Consider the following 21,710-nt stretch of genomic DNA (forward strand, 5'->3'; position numbering starts at 1 on the left):
GAAATGTGTTAAAGAGAAACGAAATTGGTGGGAATTATGAGTCCTGTGCTCACATAATCCTTTCATGATGAACACACACATTGCATGCACATTGCACGCACGCACGCGCGCGCGCACACACACACACACACACACACACACACACACACACAGTACAACCCCACTACAAACACAAGAAGGCATCACCCCCACATTGAGGTTTTGGTGGTCATTGTTATAGAACCATTTTCACACTTAAAAAAACCAAAAAAAAACATGAATCTCTCTCCCCTCTTTGTCACTCTTCCTCTCTCGCCCTCTCGTCTCTCCATCTTACTGTTTTTCGCGGGCCCGTTCCACTACTTGTGGTGGAGACGGGGAGGTTTTGGCAGGGTTAACAGGGAGGGAGGGGGGGGGCTTTTGTTCAGTCTGCTGTGCTCTTTTTATTTGAATTCCATCCTTTATTCTTCCCTGCCTTGCCGTCTGTTTTGTAGGTTTGTTGTACCACACAGGAGGGGAAGAGAATTAGTAAAAAGCTAAAGTACAGCATATATCACACATCAAAACAACCGTATCCTATTCCCCCTATGGGCTCCTGTGTGTCCCATTCTCTGTCATATTGATATATTATTACAGTCCGACCACCGACCCCATATTGGCCATTTTTCCATTAACCCACTCTGGGTGGGAACCCCTTTTGCTGTTTTAAACAATATACTTTAACTTAGAAAAATAGCAGATGGACTGCTATTTTTTTGACAAATCGTGTCAAAAATGTGCCTCAAATCTTTGAATATATCATATTATTACGGAGTGAACATTTTAACTAAAATCTTTGCCTCTGGGGAGGTCCCTGGTCTGGAACAACATATTTTCAGATGGGGGGAGGGGGGGGGGGGGGGAGGCATAGCCTATTGCCCTATTACATATCATTTTTGGGGTCCTTGACATGAAATATTGAGCACCACTGATACAGAAACATAAGGTTTTTCAGGAAAAATGTCAGGATTTTGAAGACATTTTTTAAATTTCGACATCAGGCCTAAAGGGGTTAAGAGACCACCTGTGACCCCATGCTCTGTCTTGAATTAACGCTAGTTATAGATTATTATTATTATGTGATCTGATCTTATCATGTCCACTTCAATAGATTATTATTATTATGTGATCTGATCTTATCATGTCCACTTCAACATCTTACTGGGTTTGTGTATCACAGCCATGTTTTTTGGAAAGCACATTTTGATTTTAGTTTTAGTCATAGTCTTTTGAATAGTTTTAATTTAGTCTTAGTCACATATTTGTCACCTGGTTTTAGTTGACTAAATCTACAGTTGATTTAGTCGACTAAAATGTATTTTGGCCGACCTTGATGCTGTCGTAATGACTGATTTTACACACCAAATTCGGTGTCCAAAATGCGGAAGTGCAAACGGACGCTCAGTGTTAAACCCCAGCTGCTGCACGGGGTCCGCCTGCAGTCCCACCTCTTACCACCAGGGCCCAGTGCGTCAACGTTGGAGAGCTGCACTGCAGGGGGCTTGGGGGTTTTATACAACTTAAATATACGCCTTATATGTGCTCAGAATATGTTAACTCTGAGGACTCCTCCCACCCAGGAGGTCTCGGTCCATGATGGAGGCCAGTAGTAAAGGTCGCAGCAGGGGTCACGGCGCACACCACTACTGTTTGCAAGTTGTCAGCTGTCAGGGATTAGACACAGGGGCTTTTATTAGGAACAATTAACACACACACACACAGACACACACACACACACACACACACAGACAGGCATCGAGATACTGTAGACACACACGTGCACGCACGCACACACGCACAGATCACACGCCACTGTGTGTCTTGTTAGTAGCCATAAATCTGTCTCTTCTCCGGTGTGGTTCAGTGTCTGGAGCTGCGGTGACCTCACCGCCCGTACCTCGCCTCCCTCTACCCATCCTGACGAGCCTTAGGGGAGCCGGGCCCCGTTAAATGCTCACAGATGCACCCATATCACCCCCAGACACACACTCACATCATGCACACACACACACACACACACACACACACACGCAAACACACCGAAAGAAAAACACTAGACACAACAACATAATTGAGCAGTGAGCACTAACTATGAGACCTAGCAGAACATGTCTGTCTGTCTGTGTGTCTGTGTGTCACGCTGTAACACCACCTGCCCGCCACCAGAGGGTGCAGCTGTATCACACACAAAAAAAACACACACACACACACACACACACACACACACTGCGTTCGCTTCCTGCGTTTGCGCGTCTTACTTGTGTATACCTGCACATGAGACAATAAAGAAACCATGGACCAGAAGAAGTTAAATGCATGCTAGCTCACACACAGAAACACCACCTCTCACACACACACACACACACACAGTAACACCACCTCTCTCACACACACAATTTACAATTTAGGCATTTAGCAGACGCTCTTAATCCAGAGCGATTTACATTAAGCAAGAACAAAAAAGCATGGGAATACATCACATAAAAACATTTATCATGAAACATGCGTAAGCTAAGAAAGTAACAGTGGAATATCTATAATGAAACTATACATATAAGCTATACATCTATACTACTATGCTATACATATGTACTATGACGTGCTATGACTACATACAATGCACTTATGCTGTCTACATAACATGCTATAAGTCTGTATCAAAACACACACACACAGAAACACCACATCTCACACACACACACACACACACACACAGTAACACCACCTCTCTCTCACACACACACACACACACACACACACACACACACACAGAAACACCACCTCTCTCACACACACACCAAAGCTTATACACCACAGGTTATAACATTTTCATTTTGTTTTTCTTCACGTCAAGGACCCCCAAAATTATACTCATCTGCCTGCGGACCCCCATTTGAAAAGACATGCCAAGGACCCCCATTAGAGAAAATTTATACGGCTCTAGGGGCCCCGGTTTTGACCTGAATTATGCTACGGTCCTCTATTTAATGGCATTTATATCTCTGGGACCCCAAAACATATTGTAAAATCAAAGTTAATTTAACTCAAGTGTACAAATGGAACCGAAATAGTTTGGTTCCATTTGTACAATCTCAGAGTTACAGACCCATAAAAGGTCCCATTTGGTTCCTAATTATTATTTAGCTGGGGACCCCCTGGAACTCCCTCAAGGACCCCACTTTGTTCTAGAGCATTTGAAAGGACAGATAAACTGTTGCTCTTCTAAATGCCACAGTAGTTATTATCATTATTATATTATTATAGTAGCATCTGGTGAAGGAGATCTATATCTGTGAGAGGTTTCTCACAGATACGCTTATACACCCCAACAACAAAACGTCCGCTCGGATTGGCCCCGCGGTCGCTAGACACGTCTCAGCTGTATCTTCTTAGTCGTGGCTTCAGAAAACACAACGATATTGAAACCATCGCCCACTTTCAAGTTCCCAGTCATTTGTTCTTCTTGCCCGTCCGTCCGTCCGTCCGTCCAACACACACAGCTGCTGATGGAATCACCGGGGGGACCATGTAATCAAGAGGACATTGTGAGCCTCAAAGGCTTCTCTCCCTCTCGCCCATAAAACCTATTATTACCCCCGATGTGTTTGAGGAGAGTTATACGGCCACGCTCGCCTCCCCGTTACGAGACCGGCGGGGAGGGGGGGGAGGGGAGGGGAGGGGCCGTACGGCGGACAACAAGCGGTCCGACTGACTCATAATAGGAGCTGCTCCAAGAAGGTATCGCTTTCTTTCGCCCTTGTCCCCCCACCCCCCCCCCCCCCTCACATCTCCATCCATCCGTCAAGACGTAGAGAGAGAGAGAGAGACAGAGAGAGACAGAGAGAGAGAGACAGAGAGAGAGAGAGAGAGAGAGAGAGAGAGACAGAGAGAGAGACAGAGACAGAGAGAGAGAGAGAGACAGAGAGAGAGAGTGATGACAGGTTTGGCAGGACTGCAGTCCAGGACAACATTGGCGCCAATCACGCCTCCCCTTAGGGGGGCCGGCCTGGTAATAAAGCTGGCCAATGCAGAGAGAGAGAGAGTATCTAATTTATTCTTATGTCAGCGTATTCAGAGCCTGGGATTATTAATAGTGGACTGCAGTCTATATACACTCTTACTGAGCCACGCGGTTCCAATGCAGGGTTGAGCGACCCCACGGCGCACGCACGTACACACATACACACACACACAGGCGCACGCACACGCGCACACACATGCGCCCTTTCTTAGGGGCCCTATAAAAGTCCACAAACACAACATGTGTGTGTGATGCGTGTTTGTTGTCATAGTACATATGTATAGTTTCATTATATAGATATTCCACTGTTCCTTTCTTAGCTTACGCATGTTTCATGATAAATGTTTTTATGTGATGTATTCCCATGCTTTTTTGTTCTTGCTTAATGTAAGTCGCTCTGGATTAAGAGCGTCTGCTAAATGCCTAAATTGTAAATTGTGTTTAGCACATCCATCCAAGTGATTTAGGGTGGTTTTGGTCCATTATAACTCCAACACACAGTACAATGTAAGTGTGGATCTGAAGGCCCGGCGCTTTGAACTGAGTGTTAGTCTTTCCTAGAGGGGGGACGGTCAGTGAAGGACGGCAGTGATTGTTTACGCAAAGGTAAACGAAGCCAACAGCTCTGTGTTGGTCCAGCACCTGGATGACACTGGACCGCTGTACTTAAGACTAATTCATGCTCAGCGGGCTCTGTGTGCACACACGTTTACATTTTGGAAAGAACTTCTTGGACCCATTCTCATCCCTATATATACTTCCTTCACAGGTGTTACCGCTGACGCTAATGAAGGCTCTGTTCCATTCTGGTCAAACAGAGTCAGAGTCAAACAGAGTTTGGTTTCATGTGTACACTCTCAGTACACTCTTATGGGGTGTCCTTGGAATTAAAAAGTTCAACCACTGCACACTGAATGGAGCAGAGCCTTAGTTAGTAGCATCTGTAACACCTTTTAAAAGTTTAGGGAAGTAGGAACAGTTGGATTCTGTTCCTTTGTGCAAGCAACGCCATCGTACGCACGCACACACACACACACACACACACACACACACACACACACACACACACACACACACACACACACAGACACAGACAGCTGGTCCAGGTCCACACACAGCCCATACTGTCAGACACTCAATTCAGAATAATGATAAACCAAAGTACTTGGAAATTCACTTATACACACACACGCACATGCACACACACACACACACACACGCACACACGCACGTATGTGCGTGCACACACACGCACGCACTCAACCAAATGGGGCAGGACACCGCACTGTGTAAATACATTAGTAATTCCGTTTCATCTTTCATCTCCAACTCCCTGCTCATTAATGGAAGCAGACTTTGTTTTTCCAAATCCTTCGCTAATTGCTCTTGTTTTTCGCTGTTTACAATCGTTCTTTTCTCTCCTCTCTCCTCTCACTCCGTGTAAAGGAACATGGTCTTATTATTCCCCCTCCTCCGATACAGATGTATAGTTCACATCAGGTTCTGCTGATTACTGAGAGGCAGTATATTAAGATTTAAACCGTATAAAACACCATGGACTCATGTTGATGAATGGTGCCTTTACGACAGCATTTTATAGTACGTGCTTTTGAAGTCTTTCTAAATGGCTCCGTGTCAAGAGAATATGAATTAATGCATTGTCTTTTTCACTGTCTCTTCTCTTGTGTTGCAACAACAGGGTCCGCTTGGCTTAGATGGCAAACCAGTGAGTATTTCCATATTAAAAATGCACGAAAAACATGCTTCACGATAATAAGCTCTCTTTTGTTTAAAAGTGTATTTATTTGACACTCTTTTATCTTTCATTTCTCAGGGTTTACCGGGCGCGAAGGGAAGCCAGGTATGCTGTCGGTCACACACACACACACCTGTCGTCTGTTTTTGTCATGTAAAATGCATGTGAATTCCATGCAGTGAAACCAAATCAACCTTAACCCATATTGACCTGGGAACGATTCTGCAAATGTCTTCTGAATCCTGACTGTTTTTTTGAAAAAGCGATGTTTTTCTATGTCAGTCGTTCTCAAACACTTTCATTTCTTCAAAAATAGAAGAAATGATTCTTCAAAAATAGCAGACCTGAGTGGCGCGCTATGAGCTTGTAGATCTGCTATTTTTCAATAGCTAAAGCATAGCATAATGCTAACACCAAAAGGGGTTCCCGCCGAAATGGGTTAAACAAAGGATTGTGTATCTACAGATGTGCCGTTTTGAGAACGTCACATGTCCTGCCATTGGCAAATTAAGTAGATTGTCAGTGCGTTATCAGAAACAGAACATCGTCAGTGAGAACGTTCGGGGTCATTAAAGGTGTTAATTCTATTCAGATTCAGAAAACCTTGAGGTAATAAAGATCTGAATCTGAATCATCTTTATTGTCACATAACAGTTTTACAAGTTAAACAAAGTGGGTGAAATTCCTATAGTTCCCATCACGTTATTTTTCCAAGAAAACAAAGCAAGGGAAAAAGAGAGGAGGGGGAGGAGAGGGGGGGGGGGGGGGGGTTAGGAGATCACGGGAAAATGCAAAAGAAATACTATAAAAAGAGGAAAAGCTGACACGATGTTGTGGAGCTCACACGAACGCATGCTTCCCTTATAGCGCACGAGGAAAAGCGTGAAGAGTTGGAATGACACATCTGTATGGACCTAACCCATTTTGGGCGGGAACCCCTTTTGGTGTTAGCATTATGTTATGCTTTAGCAATTGAAAAATAGCAGATCTACAAGCTCATAGCGCGCCACCGAGTGGCGCGCTATGAGCTTGTAGGTCTGCTATGTTTGTAAAATCGAAGAACGACTGACATAGAAACATAGCTTTTTCAGAAAACTGTCAGGATGTAGAAGACATTTATAGAATCTGATCTCAGGTCAAAAATGGGCTAATGCGGGGCGTGAGCTTGGCCTCGGACCCAGGTTACGGTTCTCCACGCGTTCCATCCATCATCTTTATGGTTCCTGTTGGCGTATCTTCAGTGCGCTTTGGGACCAACGGTAGCCATGTTCTCAGACCGTACCATCTGTAAGTTGTTGCGGGGGTTTCACGCCCCCGCACTATGGGGGGATTCCACGGCTCGACTGAACGGCAGTGTTGTTTTCCTCGACTAAAACCAAGATGAAAAATGTTCGTCGACTACCTTTTTCCACTGAAGAAAACTAAATGGAAACTAAATTAAAACTAGATCGGCTATTTTCAGCAAGTGTAAAAACACTCATTACGACGGCATCAAGACCCGCCAAAATACATTTTAGTCGACTAAATCACCTGTAGGTTTAAAACTAGACTAACACTAAGACATTCCAGGTGACTAAAATGTGACTAAAACTAAATGAAGTTTCAGTCCAAAGACTATATGACTAAACTAAAATAGAAATTTGCTGCCAAAAACAACACTGACTGAACGGCACACTCAAATTCCCATAACGCCTCCTCCTCGTCCCCCATGAGCCCCATCTATCACCCTGTCCCTGGACAGGACAGGACAGCCCCGCGTAGCGGCCGGGCTAACACATGCCCAACGCCCTGCACCGTGGAGAAATGGAAGAAGAGAGAGAGAGAGAGAGAGAGAGAGAGAGAGGGACAGTAAAGGTTGCGTTTTATGATTTTTAGCTGCGTTCAGCATCGGCATCACAGAACCAGTGTTCATTTTGTCGACTAATGCAGTGCGGTTTTCAACTTTAAGTCATATCAAATGTCCATTAATATCCACCATTTGATGACAGTTAGCCTCTCGGACCCAAAACGTAGCATAATTAGTTTTCGTTGTGGATAAGACTTTGTCCACAATTCCATGCTGTACTATAATCTAAGTCAAATGTTGCTGTTAAAGTCAACACTGGACAGAACCAAGACTGCGTTGGAGATTGAGAGAGAGAGAGAGAGCGAGAGAGAGAGAGAGAGAGAGAGAGGGACGGGGGAGAGGGGGACGGGTTTATGACTTTCAACAAAAGCACTTTAAAAAGTCATTACTGTTCGCTCCCTCTATCACTCTCTCTCCCTCTCTCTCTCTCTCTGCGTTGCTCGCCAAGTGGAAGACCCTTGAAACATAAACCACTACCAGCTCGCGGCAGAGTGAGAGGTGTTTGCACAGGGTTCTCCTCCAAGCACCATTAATGTGTTGTTTCCTGCTAAAGAAGACGTCAAGCCGTCCTCCTGAGAGGAGGACAGCCGTCACACATCACAGCTGACACCGCTCGCCGTAAAAGCCAACCAGGTGTGCTAACTGGGAGGCCCTCGCTGGCATGGCTGACTGGGCGCTGCTCACCTCAGCAGGGGGGGGGGGGACAAATTGTCTTAGTTTTAGTCGACGAAATCAACACTGATGAGGGGGGAACGGAACAGGCTTGGGATGGAATGTCGTGTGAGGAGAGGAGAGGAGAGAGAGAGTTTAGGAAGAGCGTGAAATACAGAGCGATGGAAGGATTGACCTTATAGATACATTCATCTCTCTTTCTCTCTCTGAAGCTCCGTTCTCTCTCCCTATTTCTCAATGAAGCTCAGCTTTCCCTCTTTCATTCTCTCTCTCTATCTGTCTCTCTCTCTCTCTCTCGTGCACTATCCGTCTCTCTCTCTCTCTCTCTCTCTCTCTCTCTCTCTCTCTCTCTCTCTCTCTCTCTCTCTCTCTCTCTCTCTCTCTCTCTCTCTCTCTCTCCCTCTCCCTACAGCAGGCCTGCAGTCCCTCACTGTGGTCTGTGGTCAGAGCCATGTTTCATAGTGTCCCTGTGCCACTTGTCATCAGGGTGGTTCAGACAGGCGGACGAGATGGACCAGGCTCTAGTACCAAAGCACAGCCCTGTCGGCCCAGAGCAGAGGGGGATTAGCTCAGCGGATGGCCGGGTGTCCATCCATTACAGGAGAACATGCATGGGACACACACACACGCCTGCAGCCCAAAAGCCCCCATTATGCTTCTATTTAGCGGTCAGAGCTAATGGTCCATCCTCCATGCCTAACACAGTTCCACTTCATTACACGGCAGAGTCCCTCTGTGGGACAAAGATGGATCTACCACGGAGAAGTCTGAAGGACTGAGGTTGGCCTATACAGTCATTATCCTGGCGCAGGTCATTACAGACTGCTTCGCATGAAATATGCTCAGTGAGTGACTTATTGTTGTGGCACAGACTACGCATAGGGTCCTGCACTGTGGCTGACACATCTCCCTGGCACAAACTATGCACAGGGTCCTGCACTCGCAACATTTGATGATGGAACGCTCCCGGCTGCATTCTGGGAGCATTCGATCAAACGAGAGAGAGAGAGAGATAGAGAGAGCTTGCATACGATGTACTGTATTGTACTGTAATGTATGGCCGCTCATATGATAACTGATTTATCTCAAACAACTGTCTCCCATTATGCTTTCTCCCTCCCTTCCCCAGGGACCGGCCGGACCTCAGGGAGATAAGGTATGAACCGATCTATGGAATTCAAAAGCCCTTCCAGATAGTATTACACACACACACACACACAATGCACACACACACACACACACACACACACACACACACCACACACACACACAACCAGCCAGGTGTTCCTGGCTGCCCACCCCGCATGCATGCACACACACACACACACACACACACACACAAAATGCACACACTCAAAATGCACACACACACACACACACACACACACACAATGCACACACACAACCTACCAGGTGTTCCTGGCTGCCCACACACATGCATGCACACACACACACACACACACACACACACACACACACACACGCTGCTCCCGTCAAGCGGGCCATAGATTACAAGTTGTATCCATGTCGGAGTTTGTGTGTCTGCGAGAGCGTTCTTCTCACGTCAAGGTAGTAAACAGGTTTACGGGCCACGAGCAGAGTCCACGGGCCAGATGTTCTACTGAAGCTCGTTACCCTGACCGGAACGCAACGCAACGGAGCCTCCTCCGACACTATAGCCTGCTGCGTTCAAGTATTATGCGGGGATATGCATGATAAACGCGTGACTGCACCATGCGCGCCCACGTCTGTGTTTGCACATTTCCCTTTTTTGCATCGATACGCACATTAACCCATTCTGGGCTGAGGTCGATTAAAAAAAAGGCTTCTAAATCCTAACATTTTTCTGAAAAGCCCATGTTTCTATGTCAGCGGTGCTCAACCTTTTTCATGTCAAGGACCCCCAGAATTATATCTATTGGGCCACGGGACCCCCCATCTCAAAATATGTAGTTTCAGGGACCCCCCTGCAGAAGCCAATATTTTAGTTAAAAATGTTCGCTCTGAAATATATATTCAAAGATTTGCGCCACATTTTCACGACTTTTCAAAAACAGCAGATCTACAAGCTCATATGAGCTTGTAGATCTGCTATTTTTCAATAGCTAAAGTAGAACAGAATGCTTGAAACACCAAGAGGGGGTTCCCGCCCAGAGTGGGTTAACGTTGGATAAGTGTGGCCGCGGGGAGCGATACAAACTGCGGTAAGCTAGCATCTGTCAGAACGGGGATTCCCGCTGATTAGTGGGAATTGGAAGTGACGGATGACGCTGAGGTTTGGAACATTGGCTCGGATCATGTAATCATGGGTAGGAGTTCAGTGATGAGACGAACCTGGAGCCCAGATCCTCATCAGAGAACCAGAACCAGCCTCAGTCAGCAGCACGCGTTCCACTTTTATACTAAGCACAATCCGGTCAAATCACGCCACATTGTGGCCTGTTCTTATGGAGCATTTCATACAGTTGAATGTCTCCACACTGCAGCTATTTGCTTAGGTGGGTTTTTCACTGCCAACTGAAATAAACGTGTGTTTGGGTACAGCTGACCCATGTGTCACTTCCTTCCTATTACATTTCAGAGCTATATGGGTGGCAGTAGTTCAACGTTGTGTTGGATTTCCTTTGCACAGCGTGTACGTGTACGTGTACGTACGGTATTATAAACAGTACATCAGTAACGTGTTATTTTCCTGTTTTCCTCTCAGGGTGACCAGGGAGACATTGGGCCAAGGGTAAGTCACGCCATGTGTTCTGTCTTTCCCTGTGAATGTGATGATAATACTATACTGTATAGATACGGATGTACAGCACAAGAGTTCTACTTCCCCACAGTGACCCTGAGTCAATAAATACTTTATTTAACTGTGTAGTGTTGCTGCGTGCAACCCCAGACCTGTATTTGAACTGCACTCGCTGCCCCCTTTTCTTGTCTTCATGTCTTTATGTATGTAATATTGTTTTGTTCTTTGTGTTATGTCAAATGTGTGTATATGTGTTCTGCATACTTGGCTGCTGGGTCGCAAGACAAATTCCAGTGTGAACTGACAATAAAGTACTTTATCATTATCATATATCATATCATATCATATCATATCATATCATAGTCACTCACAACCCAATGGCCTTTCCCCTAGCCAATACAGGGCCTAGTGCCACTATATTAGGCCAGAGTTTGGCCTAATGCAGCCCACACCATTTGGTACGGATGGGTATCTCAAACTCTGTCGTATACGATGGTGTGTCAACCCGAGCTGGGAGGGAACTTTGATGGGGTTTCAGTAGCCCACGTACTGTACGTCTCCAAAGACTCCAGGCAGCCGGAGATGAGAAACTATGATATTGAAATATGATGGAAACATGGAAACCACAGTCGTCCTGCCGTCGGCGAGCCAAAAAGCTTCAACCAAACTGTGGTCCTTTTTGCACATGGTGGGGTAACCTCGCTCTGCATGTGGTTCCATGTTGTCATTGTTGTCTTTTCATGTGATATCATTCATTCCACCCTTTCTGAGATGTGCATAATTATATCCCGCTTTTATACGGTGTGGTTTTTCAAAATAAGCCCCTCTGTGCATTACGTGATGGACGGTTTGGATTCTTTGAAGAAGACATCCCCTCCCCCCCCTCCATAACCGCTCCCCCCTGTTTCCTATATTATTATGCTCAGATTGTAACATCTCGGACCCAAATATTGTACTTCATTTATTTGAAATAGACTTTTAAGTACATTTTGAATTCTGGACTTTTTTTGCGTATTTTGAGTATCTGTATATTTGCAGTATTGATACTTTTACATTGAAGTACCTTTTCCAGGACTGGTCTTTACAAAGTGTACAGACTCAGAAGGACAGTGTATGTATGGGTATGCATAGCGAAAAAATAGCAGATCTACAAGCTCACAATGCGCCACAAAGTAGCGCTGTAAAATGTACACTCCATTTGACCAAACGGAGTGTAAAATGTACACTCCATTTGACCAAACGGAGTGTAAAATGTACACTCCATTTGACCAAACGGAGTGTAAAATGTACACTCCATTTGACCAAACGGAGTGTAAATGTGACAGCGCTACTTTGTTGGACAGTATTTTTTACGAGGTGGTTAAGAGTCATTAGGGGGAATTCCTGATTTCTATCAATCCGTTAGCGAATGGCTTCCATGGGCCTAGCCGGCCATTTTGAGGTAATGGTCTTTGCCGGAATTAAATCTTTTTGGCTTTCTGCATTCGCTATTTCATCCAGAGGGTAAATATTGTACTTGGATGAGACGTGTGCAGCCCTTTGATGTCCTTTCCGCAGCTGAAAAACCTCAGAGTATCACTTAGGAAACACAGGCTTGGTTCAAAACAAACGGTAACCGTCCTGAATCGACGGCGGTCGTTAAAAGCGTGGCCTGGAACCCGCGAGACGCGTTGACAGACATGGCAGGAGAGGATTGCAAATGAAAAGGCACTAATGGCTTCGATGGGTGACATGCTACCATAGTTCTTAATAAGTCCATAAGGAGTCTGTCCCCGTTACAATGTGCTAGACCCCTGGGAGATGGAGTCTGTCCCCGTAACAATACGCTAGACCCCTGGGAGATGGAGTCTGTCCCGTTACAATGCACTAGACCCCTGGGAGATGGAGTCTGTCCCGTTACAATACACTAGACCCCTGGTAGATGGAGTCTGTCCCTGTTACAATGCACTAGACCCCTGGGAGATGGAGTCTGTCCCCGTAACAATACACTAGACCCCTGGGAGATGGAGTCTGTCCCTGTTACAGTACACTAGACCCCTGGGAGATGGAGTCTGTCCCTGTTACAGTACACTAGACCCCTGGGAGATGGAGTCTGTCCCTGTTACAATACGCTAGACCCCTGGGAGATGGAGTCTGTCCCCGTTACAATGCACTAGACCCCTGGGAGATGGAGTCTGTCCCCGTTACAATACACTAGACCCCTGGGAGATGGAGTCTGTCACTCTGAAAGTTTATCCCGTACTAGCGGAGGAGCCCATTTCACCCCTTGACCTCCTGGAGGGGATAATACTATATATATAAGAAGAAAGAACACGTGAAAACAGGAAACCGGTCTTGAACCTTCTGTCACGGCGTGACTTCCCTTCAATAAATCATCTTCAATGTCAGTGTCGGATTGGCCAAGGCTCGTCCCGGGATACAGAGATCACACACACAGGATTATAGGATGGCGGAGGCTTTGGAAACAAGCTCAGATCCAATGAGGACAGTGACATTCTAAAGAACTCCCCACCACTGGGTCGGTTAGATCCATGAGGACAGTGACATTCTAAAGAACTCCCCACCACTGGGTCGGTTAGATCCATGAGGACAGTGAAATTCTAAAGAACTCCCCACCACTGGGTCGGTTAGATCCATGAGGACAGTGACATTCTAAAGAACTCCCCACCACTGGGTCGGTTAGATCCATGAGGACAGTGACATTCTAAAGAACTCACCACCACTGGGGCGGTCAGATCCATGAGGACAGTGACATTCTAAAGAACTCACCACCACTGGGGCGGTCATCCCGAGGTAGGATTCTACTCCTGGGGCCTCTCGTCTGTCTTCTGGGATCCCTCTCCATAGCACCTTTGATTGATGGTGGGGGGGGGGGGGGGGAGCAAGCCGCCATACTGTCATATATCAATCTAGAATGAAAAGATCCTCGCTGAGCGTTTGGGGTCATCTGGCGTCTCTGACGGAAGACAAACCAAACATGATGGGTAGTTTTCATCATCAGCCCCCCCCCCCCCCCCCCCCCCCCAGTGACAACAACAATGGCTGCCTGTCTGAATGTCAGCCTGAGGTCTGCTGTGGACAGAAGGTATACAGTGGAAGATGAGCAGTGGTGAGAAAGGTACTCCCATCGTTTTACTTAAGTAAAAGTATCAGTACTGCAATGTAGACGTGATCTAAAAGTCCGGAATTTCAAATATTATATGCTTGTGTAAAAGTACAGATTAGAAAGTAGAAATTACTCACAATGCAGAATGTCCCGTTTCAAGTTTTCAAAATGTATAAAAAATATTTTGAAACTAACAGATCTACAAGCTCACGATGCATCGCATCGTGACGCACTGTGAGCTTGTAGATCGGCCGAAATGTATGTATAGGGCTGAAGTGGTTAATGTATGTTTTGTAATAATAATCCAAATCTACGAAGTAGATTTTATACAAATGTAGTGGAGTAAACTACAACATTTGCCTCCGAGATGTAGTGGAGTAGAAGTAAAAGCATTGGAAACTGGAAATCCTAAAGTACCAATACCTCAAAATTGCCAAAGTACAGCACAGAAAATGTACTGTTACTCCCCACCACTGAAGATGAGTGACGCATGACGCATGCAGCCTCTATAGGAGTTATACATGCATGACTGTAAGGTCTGCATGGAGGGATGGTGGGCATGAGAGAGAGAGAGAGAGAGAGAGAATGGTGGGCATGAGTGAATGTGACAATGGGGAGAGAGAGAGAGAGAGAGAGAATGGTGGGCATGAGTGAATGTGACAATGGGGAGAGAGAGAGAGAGAGAGAGAGAGTGGAGGATACAAGAGCAGGAGGAGTCTGTGGCGGCCTTCGGCAGTCCAACGCTCACCACAGCCTGTTAACAGAAACCTCATGAACAGTCTAGTATCTCTCTCTCTCTCTCTCTCTCTTTCTCTCTTTCTCTCTCTCTCTCTCTCTCTCTCTCTCTCTCTCTCTCTCTATCTGTCTCTCTCGCTGTGTGTGTGTGTGTGTGTGTGTGTGTGTGTGTGTGTGTGCGCGCGCGTGTGTGTTTGTGTCCATCTCTCTCTCTCTCTGTCTACATCGCTCTGTGTGTTTGTGTCCATCTCTCTCTCTCTCTCTCTGTCTACATCGCTCTGTGTGTTTGTGTCCATCTCTCTCTGTCTTTTGGTTTCTCTGTATCTTTCTCTCTTTCTCCTATGGCTGTGCATGCGTGCGTGTGTGCTTGCTTGCTTGCGTGCGTGCAGTGTGTATATTTTTCTTTTGTCAATTATAACTATATACTCATTTATATTTCATTCATGCTTTGTAATGAACAGTTCTTGCAACATTAAATTATTGACATTTACACGACTCACATGCTGATTGGTTATAGTATGCTCCAAAATGAGTAAATAAATCCTCAAAAATATAAAGAAATGTGTTTATATTCTATAACTTAGCCATTGAGTTCTCACAGATGTGTACCCAGATATTATAGGCTATCATTATACCACCTGTAATCCTTGTAGTGTCGTCGTCGTCGCCCCCCAAAAAACCAAACACAATGTGTTTGGTACCCCTAAAAAAATGTAAAAATAATCCCCTGAAAGGAGAGCCAAAAATCGCTTATGCATGCGTGTGTGCGTGACTTTGTCTCTCTCTCACGCGGTACCTCTCTCTGTCCTGCTCTAACTTTTTGCCCCACTGCCCTCCATGCTTCCAGAGGTCTCTCTCTCTCTCTCTCTGTTGGTTATCCTCTCATCTCCTCTTGGTGTTTTCAGAGGAACTCGACCAGATCATTTCTCTGTTCGTTGGCAGACTAATGATGCTCCTTTCAGCTTCACAGGCAATCATCATAGTTACTGTCATCTGTTTGCTTTTGTTGTACAGAGAGAGAGAGAGAGACGGAAAAACAACATGGAACACACACACTGTCACGCACGCACGCACACTTAAATGGACATACATACTGTAGTGTATGTATGTACATGTCCTTGGGGGACCTTGCGGTTTCTGCAGTTTTCTGTCCTACTAGGAAGTCAATTGCATTTAAACTACTGCTGTCATTTATAGCTGGGACTGAGCATAGGACCATGTAACCAGGGGCATGTTTACTAGCTTTTTTATCTTCTTTTTTCTCATATATATTTCTTATGAATAGTATATCCAAAGACGATATATTCTTTTCCAAATCAAGGGCTCCATTTTCGTCACCGCTAAACTCCTTATCCCTAAACTTCTTTGCCTTTTTTTTTTTACTATTTTGCAAAACATTTTTGAATAGTTAAAATTGCCAGTCTACAAGCTCACAACGTGTCAGTGTAGATTGGCTAGTTGAACTATTGAAAAATGTTTTTCAAATAAAAAAATAAGTTAAGGGATATCTGGGGTTTAGTGGTGACGAAAATGGAGCCCCTGGTCTTATTTGCTTTTGGTGTGATCATTGTGATGTGTTTCATATCTCAGAAATGTATTTGTGTAAATATATATTTTTCTCAACAAACACCAGCACTCACAAATCCTTCAGTTTTATTATTTGGCGCCGGGCATCAACCCCACACGGCCGCGTTTAACACCGGAACTCGTCCATGTGTGTTTTTGCTGCCGTGCCAAATAATAAAACTATCTTTTTTTGATAAGAGATAACGGCTGGTGTTCCTGTGAATTCGTTGAACCATTTCTGAACCCGTTAACACAGTGGTTCTCAAACCTTTTCATGTCAACGACCCCCAAATTGACACTAATTAACCCCCATTTGAAGAGACATGCCAGGGACCCCCATAAGAGAAGATTTTTACGGCTCTAGCAGTGATTCTCAACCCGTTTAATTTCATTGACCCCCCCCAGTTTGAAATGCATATTAGTCTACAGACCCCCATTTAATGGAATCTCTGGGACCCCAATTTATATTGTAAAATTAGAGAGAGAGTGTACAAATGGAACCAAATTTGTTCCAGAGTTAGAGTTACAGACCAATAAGGGTCCATTTGGTTCAAAACTATCATTTAGCTGGGGACCCCCTGGAACTCCCTCAAGGACCCCTGGGGGTCCCCAGACAGTTTTTGTCTCACATTTACTTTGCTTTATTTTTTTTTCGTCATTGTGTTCAGGCTATCAATGTGACATTGATGATGGTTCCAGCAGCAGACATCATGTTGTCACATTTCTCTTTGTACCCTCACCGTATTATAATGAATAATGTTGTAACATTGATGATGATTCCAGCAGCAGACATCATGTCACCTTTCTCCTTGTACCCTCACCTTATTATAATAATAATAATAATAATGTTGTCATCCTCACGTTCCCTCTGCCAGGGTCCTCCTCCACACAGCTCACATGCAGGTCTGCACAGTAATCAGATCCTCACTGTCAAGGTTTGTCTCTCCTGGTCCTCCATCCTCCGTGCGTTCGTCCTCACAGCAGCCTTCTGTCCGTCTGGGCTGCTGAGAGCTGTCTCTGACCTGTCTGTCCCCTCCTAAAGCTGAGAGCTGTCTGTCTCTGACCTGTCTGTCCCCTCTTAAAGCTGAGAGCTGTCTCTGACCTGTCTGTCCCCTCCTAAAGCTGAGAGCTGTCAGTCTCTGACCTGTCTGTCTCCATCCAAACCTTAGATCTGGTTCTATAATAATGCACTGATTCCCAAACTCTGGGTCGGGACCGGTTTGTGGGCAGCGGACCGGTTTGTATGGGTCCCTTTATTTATTTATTTTGGCTTCCTACATTTAGTTTTCATGAATTAAAAACATTTTTTTTCAGTAATTTCATGAAGAAATCAACGGGGGAAAAATAAGAAATTCCATTAATTAGAAAACAAATCTGATCAGTTGATCAGCTGTTTTCACTAGTTTGGGTCCCGGCCTCCGTGGGGAGACATTACATTTCTCGTTTGGGCCGCGGCCTAAATGGTTTGGGAACCACTGCTCTACTGGCTACAGCTACAGCTCTGGATGTCCGACCGTGTGTCCACTCAGCTCTGTTTGTCTTCTTCTCTCCTTTAACCATCTTTCTCTCCATTGAACGGAGGAGGCCTGACAGCGTTTCCCGTCTCAAAAATGCTTTTCTGATCTGCTCATTCATTCGTGTCTCTTCCTCCTTTTCCTTCTCTTTTTCTCTCTTCTCTCCTGTCTTTCTGTCTGTGTCGTCGGTCTCGATCACCTCCTCGGCTCCTCTGTCCTCCTCCTCTTCCTCCTCCTCCTCCCTCCTCTCCCTCCTCCTCCTCTTCCTCCTTCCTGTCTCAGATGGTCTTTCCTCGCCATGACCACGGCTTTCTCTCTGGCGACCAGTCCAACAACTTTCAGAGACGCTTTCTAAAGGTAGACATGACAGGCTTGTGCACGCCGTTTAACCTTTTATTACACTGGTGGTGTTAAACGTTGGTAGAACCATTGGGTTGTGGGGGTAGCGCTGTCGCCTCACAGCTAGAAGGTCCTGGGTTTGATACCCGCTGGGGGGCGTGTTCTCCCCGCCACGTCATCAGTGCCCATAACCTATGGGCGGGGTTGGCTAAAGGGCCTTTCTGTGTGGAGTTTGCATGTTCTACCCGTGTCCCCAGCCTAGGGTATAGGTCACAAAAGATATGCAGTAATCCTGGTCTCTAAACTGCCTCCCCCTGGCCAGCCAAGGGCGTCTGATGGAGGGGAAAGGAACTGGTTGGAATTACGTGTTCCTTCCACGTGCTATGTCCAACCGGGGAAACTCCCCCCTGTCAGGTGAAAAGAAGCGGCTTGCACTCCTCATGCATATAGTATGAGGTCAGTCCGTTGCTTTCCCCAGGTTGGCAGAGGGACTGTAGCGCCCTGGATTACATTAGATAATTGACACTGGGTGAAAAAAATGGGTTGCAAAATCGTGGGATAAAAAAATTGAAAAAGAAAAAAAGTCCCAATCCTACAAGGCCTCAGACAACACCATGCTGGTAGGAATAATGGAGTGCTAAATCTTTCCAGATACATTTACAATGGAAACGTACTGTATTATGTGTTAGCACTGATTTAGTTTTGTCCAAGGTTAAAAAAACAAAGAGGGTAACATTGTTTTATGGCCAAACGGTTCATTTATGGTGGGGGGAAAACTGCTGAAATAACTTTCTTTTCAAGGTATTTTTCTTAAAGCCATCACACTAAGTGACTAAGCACATAAGATCTCTAACACAGCGAAATTAAGACTTCTCTGTTCAGAGATAGATTGCACAAATAATACACTGTTGGAATATATAGTATTATATTATATACAGGATGTTTTTATTTTTTTTAAATTAAGGACATTATAACATGAATGGGCCTACAGTCAGTTGACCTTCCCAGAAATGAGTACCAGCTCTGGTCTGTTCATGCTCTGGAAGAATCAGCCTTTTATCCTGTTTGTTTGTACTCAATATGTCATTTTGAGACCAGTTTAAGATCACCAAACATTAAGAGTGAATGCAGTGAGATAGAAAAACACTACAGCCATAGTACCGACCGAGTCAATCACATTGTGCCTTCTATTTTATACATGCAGGTACCGTCTTAAACAACCCCCAACATTCTACCAATGTTCATCACTTTTAAACCACCGCTCCATTTCTTTACCGTAACATTTCTCCTTTTTTGAGGGGCGCTATCCCCTCCTATGTCCAGCTTTGAGTGTTTGTGTAAACACAAACATTGCTTAAACACAAACATTGAAGTCTAAAGTGAGGGACGCAAATTGTGATTGGCCGGGAACGAGATGATGTATGATGGACGACTGGACGTATGATGCTAAGAGCGCCCCTCACATCACACGGGTGTGATTTTTCACAACTTTTTTTCCCCTTTCTCTCCCGTCACCTTTTTTCACTCATGCCCGTTTCCTGCCCGTTGCACGGCACCATGTTTCTTATTTTCCACCATTGTCTGTGTGTGTTTTTATCATAGCGTAATTAAATTGCGTTTGTTTGCAATGAAGTTGTTTCATATCAAAGGTCAACAACAACAACAATATTAGGAGGGTAAACCACACGCAATTTAGATAGGCTTATGGAATGTGTTTTGCATTAGAGGGAGAATAGAACAGCTTTGTTGGTGAAGGCCTTGGGACGTAGAGCTGTGCTACCAATCTAGAGGAGGAAATGGGGTCTTAATGCTTGTTATGGACGATGTGGGTGTAACATCGATTGCACTAAGACCAACACGCCACAGTACGGAATATAGCATGTCACACACGGATACCGCTAAGCCCTCCGGGGTGTGACAAACATTAATGGAGTCAGTTAAATGTTTGTAACTTCATTATAAAAACGGGGATAGAGAGTATAGTCGTATAGACCGACGATGACACACTTTGTTGATCGCGTGATCAAAGTTATTTTCGTGTGAAAGAAGGATTTCCGTTCGTTCTCGCCGAGGAACCACAGTGAAATGAAACACTGTGGGTGTCGTTCTTAGTTTGAAAACAAACAGTTTTAACGTGTGTGCGTGCGAGAGACTGAGAGCGAGCGTGTCTTACCATTAACAGCGACAATAACCTCCCGTCATTCCTCCTTGTTTTCATCCCGTCAGGGAGACCAGGGCCAGGCCGGACCCCCTGGACCCCCCGGGGTCCCAGGCTCCCCAGGACCCCGAGGACCCCCTGGAAACACTGGCAAGGACGGGCCCCGCGGCCCTGCCGGGGAACAGGTAAGAACCCTTCTCTCACTTGTCCAAAGGCCTCACATGCTGTCATTTTCACAGTGAAGTGTCTGCTGTGTCCGTTCGCCCTCATCTCAACATCACGCCATAGACTCGTCTGTCACACACACACACACACACACACGCACACGCGCGCACATGCACATGCACACGCACACGCACACACACGCACACACACAACCACACATTTAACATCTTTATTTGTATTCACATTTAACAAGAAATTCTGTTAAATGTGTAGCGGATGTGAAAACTTGGAAAAGTGCTTCAGGATACAGATCACGGGTACAGAAAGCATCGCCTTCTCCATATATGGCGACTGCCAATTATTGCAGACACTGACTAAACAGAATTTAGCCGATGCCTTATAGCTCTCGGCTTGGGCATGCTTGCAATCTGCAGGCCCCTCACGACTGATTTATGTACATTACCGAGGCTTCCAAATATGAACACAAGTAGTTTACATTTGTAGCCAAACACACACGCACGCACATAAGAGTCCGAACTCTGAATTCGGTATCATATTCTGGCATATATCCATTAGCGATTTGATAATCAGAGAGTGTGTGTGTGTGTGTGTGTGTGTGTGTGTGTGTGTGTGTGTGTGTGTGTGTGTGTGCGCGTGTTGGGAGAGGGTGTGTAGATAAAATGGCAGTGAACCCAGATGTTCTATTCTCTTCCTTCTGGACCAACCATGCAGTGAGCTGTGTGTGTGTGGACCAGCCACAGTGAGCTGTGTGTGTGTGTGTGTGTGTGTGTGTGTGCGTGCGTGCGTGCGTGCATGCAGTGAGCTGTGTGTGGTTTACCTAAAAAGTTCCCAAAATAGCAGCGTTGGTCTTTCGCCTCATCTGGACCGTGTTAGCCAATGAATGGCCACAGCACCGCGATCCAATCGTGTCCCCACTCTCTCTCTCTCTCTCTCTCTCTCTCTCTCTCTCTCTCTCTCTCTCTCGCGTGCGTGCGTATCTTCCTGGACACGTCGTTGCAGACTTGCCACTGTAACAGATATAGATGTAATAGATATAGATGTAATAGATAG

At 45.5% G+C, this 21,710-nt stretch overlaps 1 protein-coding gene across 1 annotated transcript in view; it reads left to right on the top strand.

Annotated features, from left to right (window-relative positions):
* The window catches only part of LOC308322384 (uncharacterized protein), a 223,503-nt gene that overhangs the window by 177,490 nt on the left and 24,303 nt on the right, over nt 1-21,710 (top strand). The window contains exons 5-10 of the mRNA XM_080773607.1: nt 5,739-5,765; nt 5,874-5,900; nt 9,443-9,469; nt 11,021-11,047; nt 18,260-18,334; nt 20,543-20,659. Coding sequence (XP_080629733.1) covers nt 5,739-5,765; nt 5,874-5,900; nt 9,443-9,469; nt 11,021-11,047; nt 18,260-18,334; nt 20,543-20,659 — 300 coding nt within the window. The remainder of the gene's footprint in view (nt 1-5,738; nt 5,766-5,873; nt 5,901-9,442; nt 9,470-11,020; nt 11,048-18,259; nt 18,335-20,542; nt 20,660-21,710) is intronic.

This window comes from Protomyctophum bolini (genome assembly GCF_963924005.1).
Source record: "Protomyctophum bolini genome assembly, chromosome: 10".
Classification (NCBI taxonomy): domain Eukaryota; kingdom Metazoa; phylum Chordata; class Actinopteri; order Myctophiformes; family Myctophidae; genus Protomyctophum; species Protomyctophum bolini.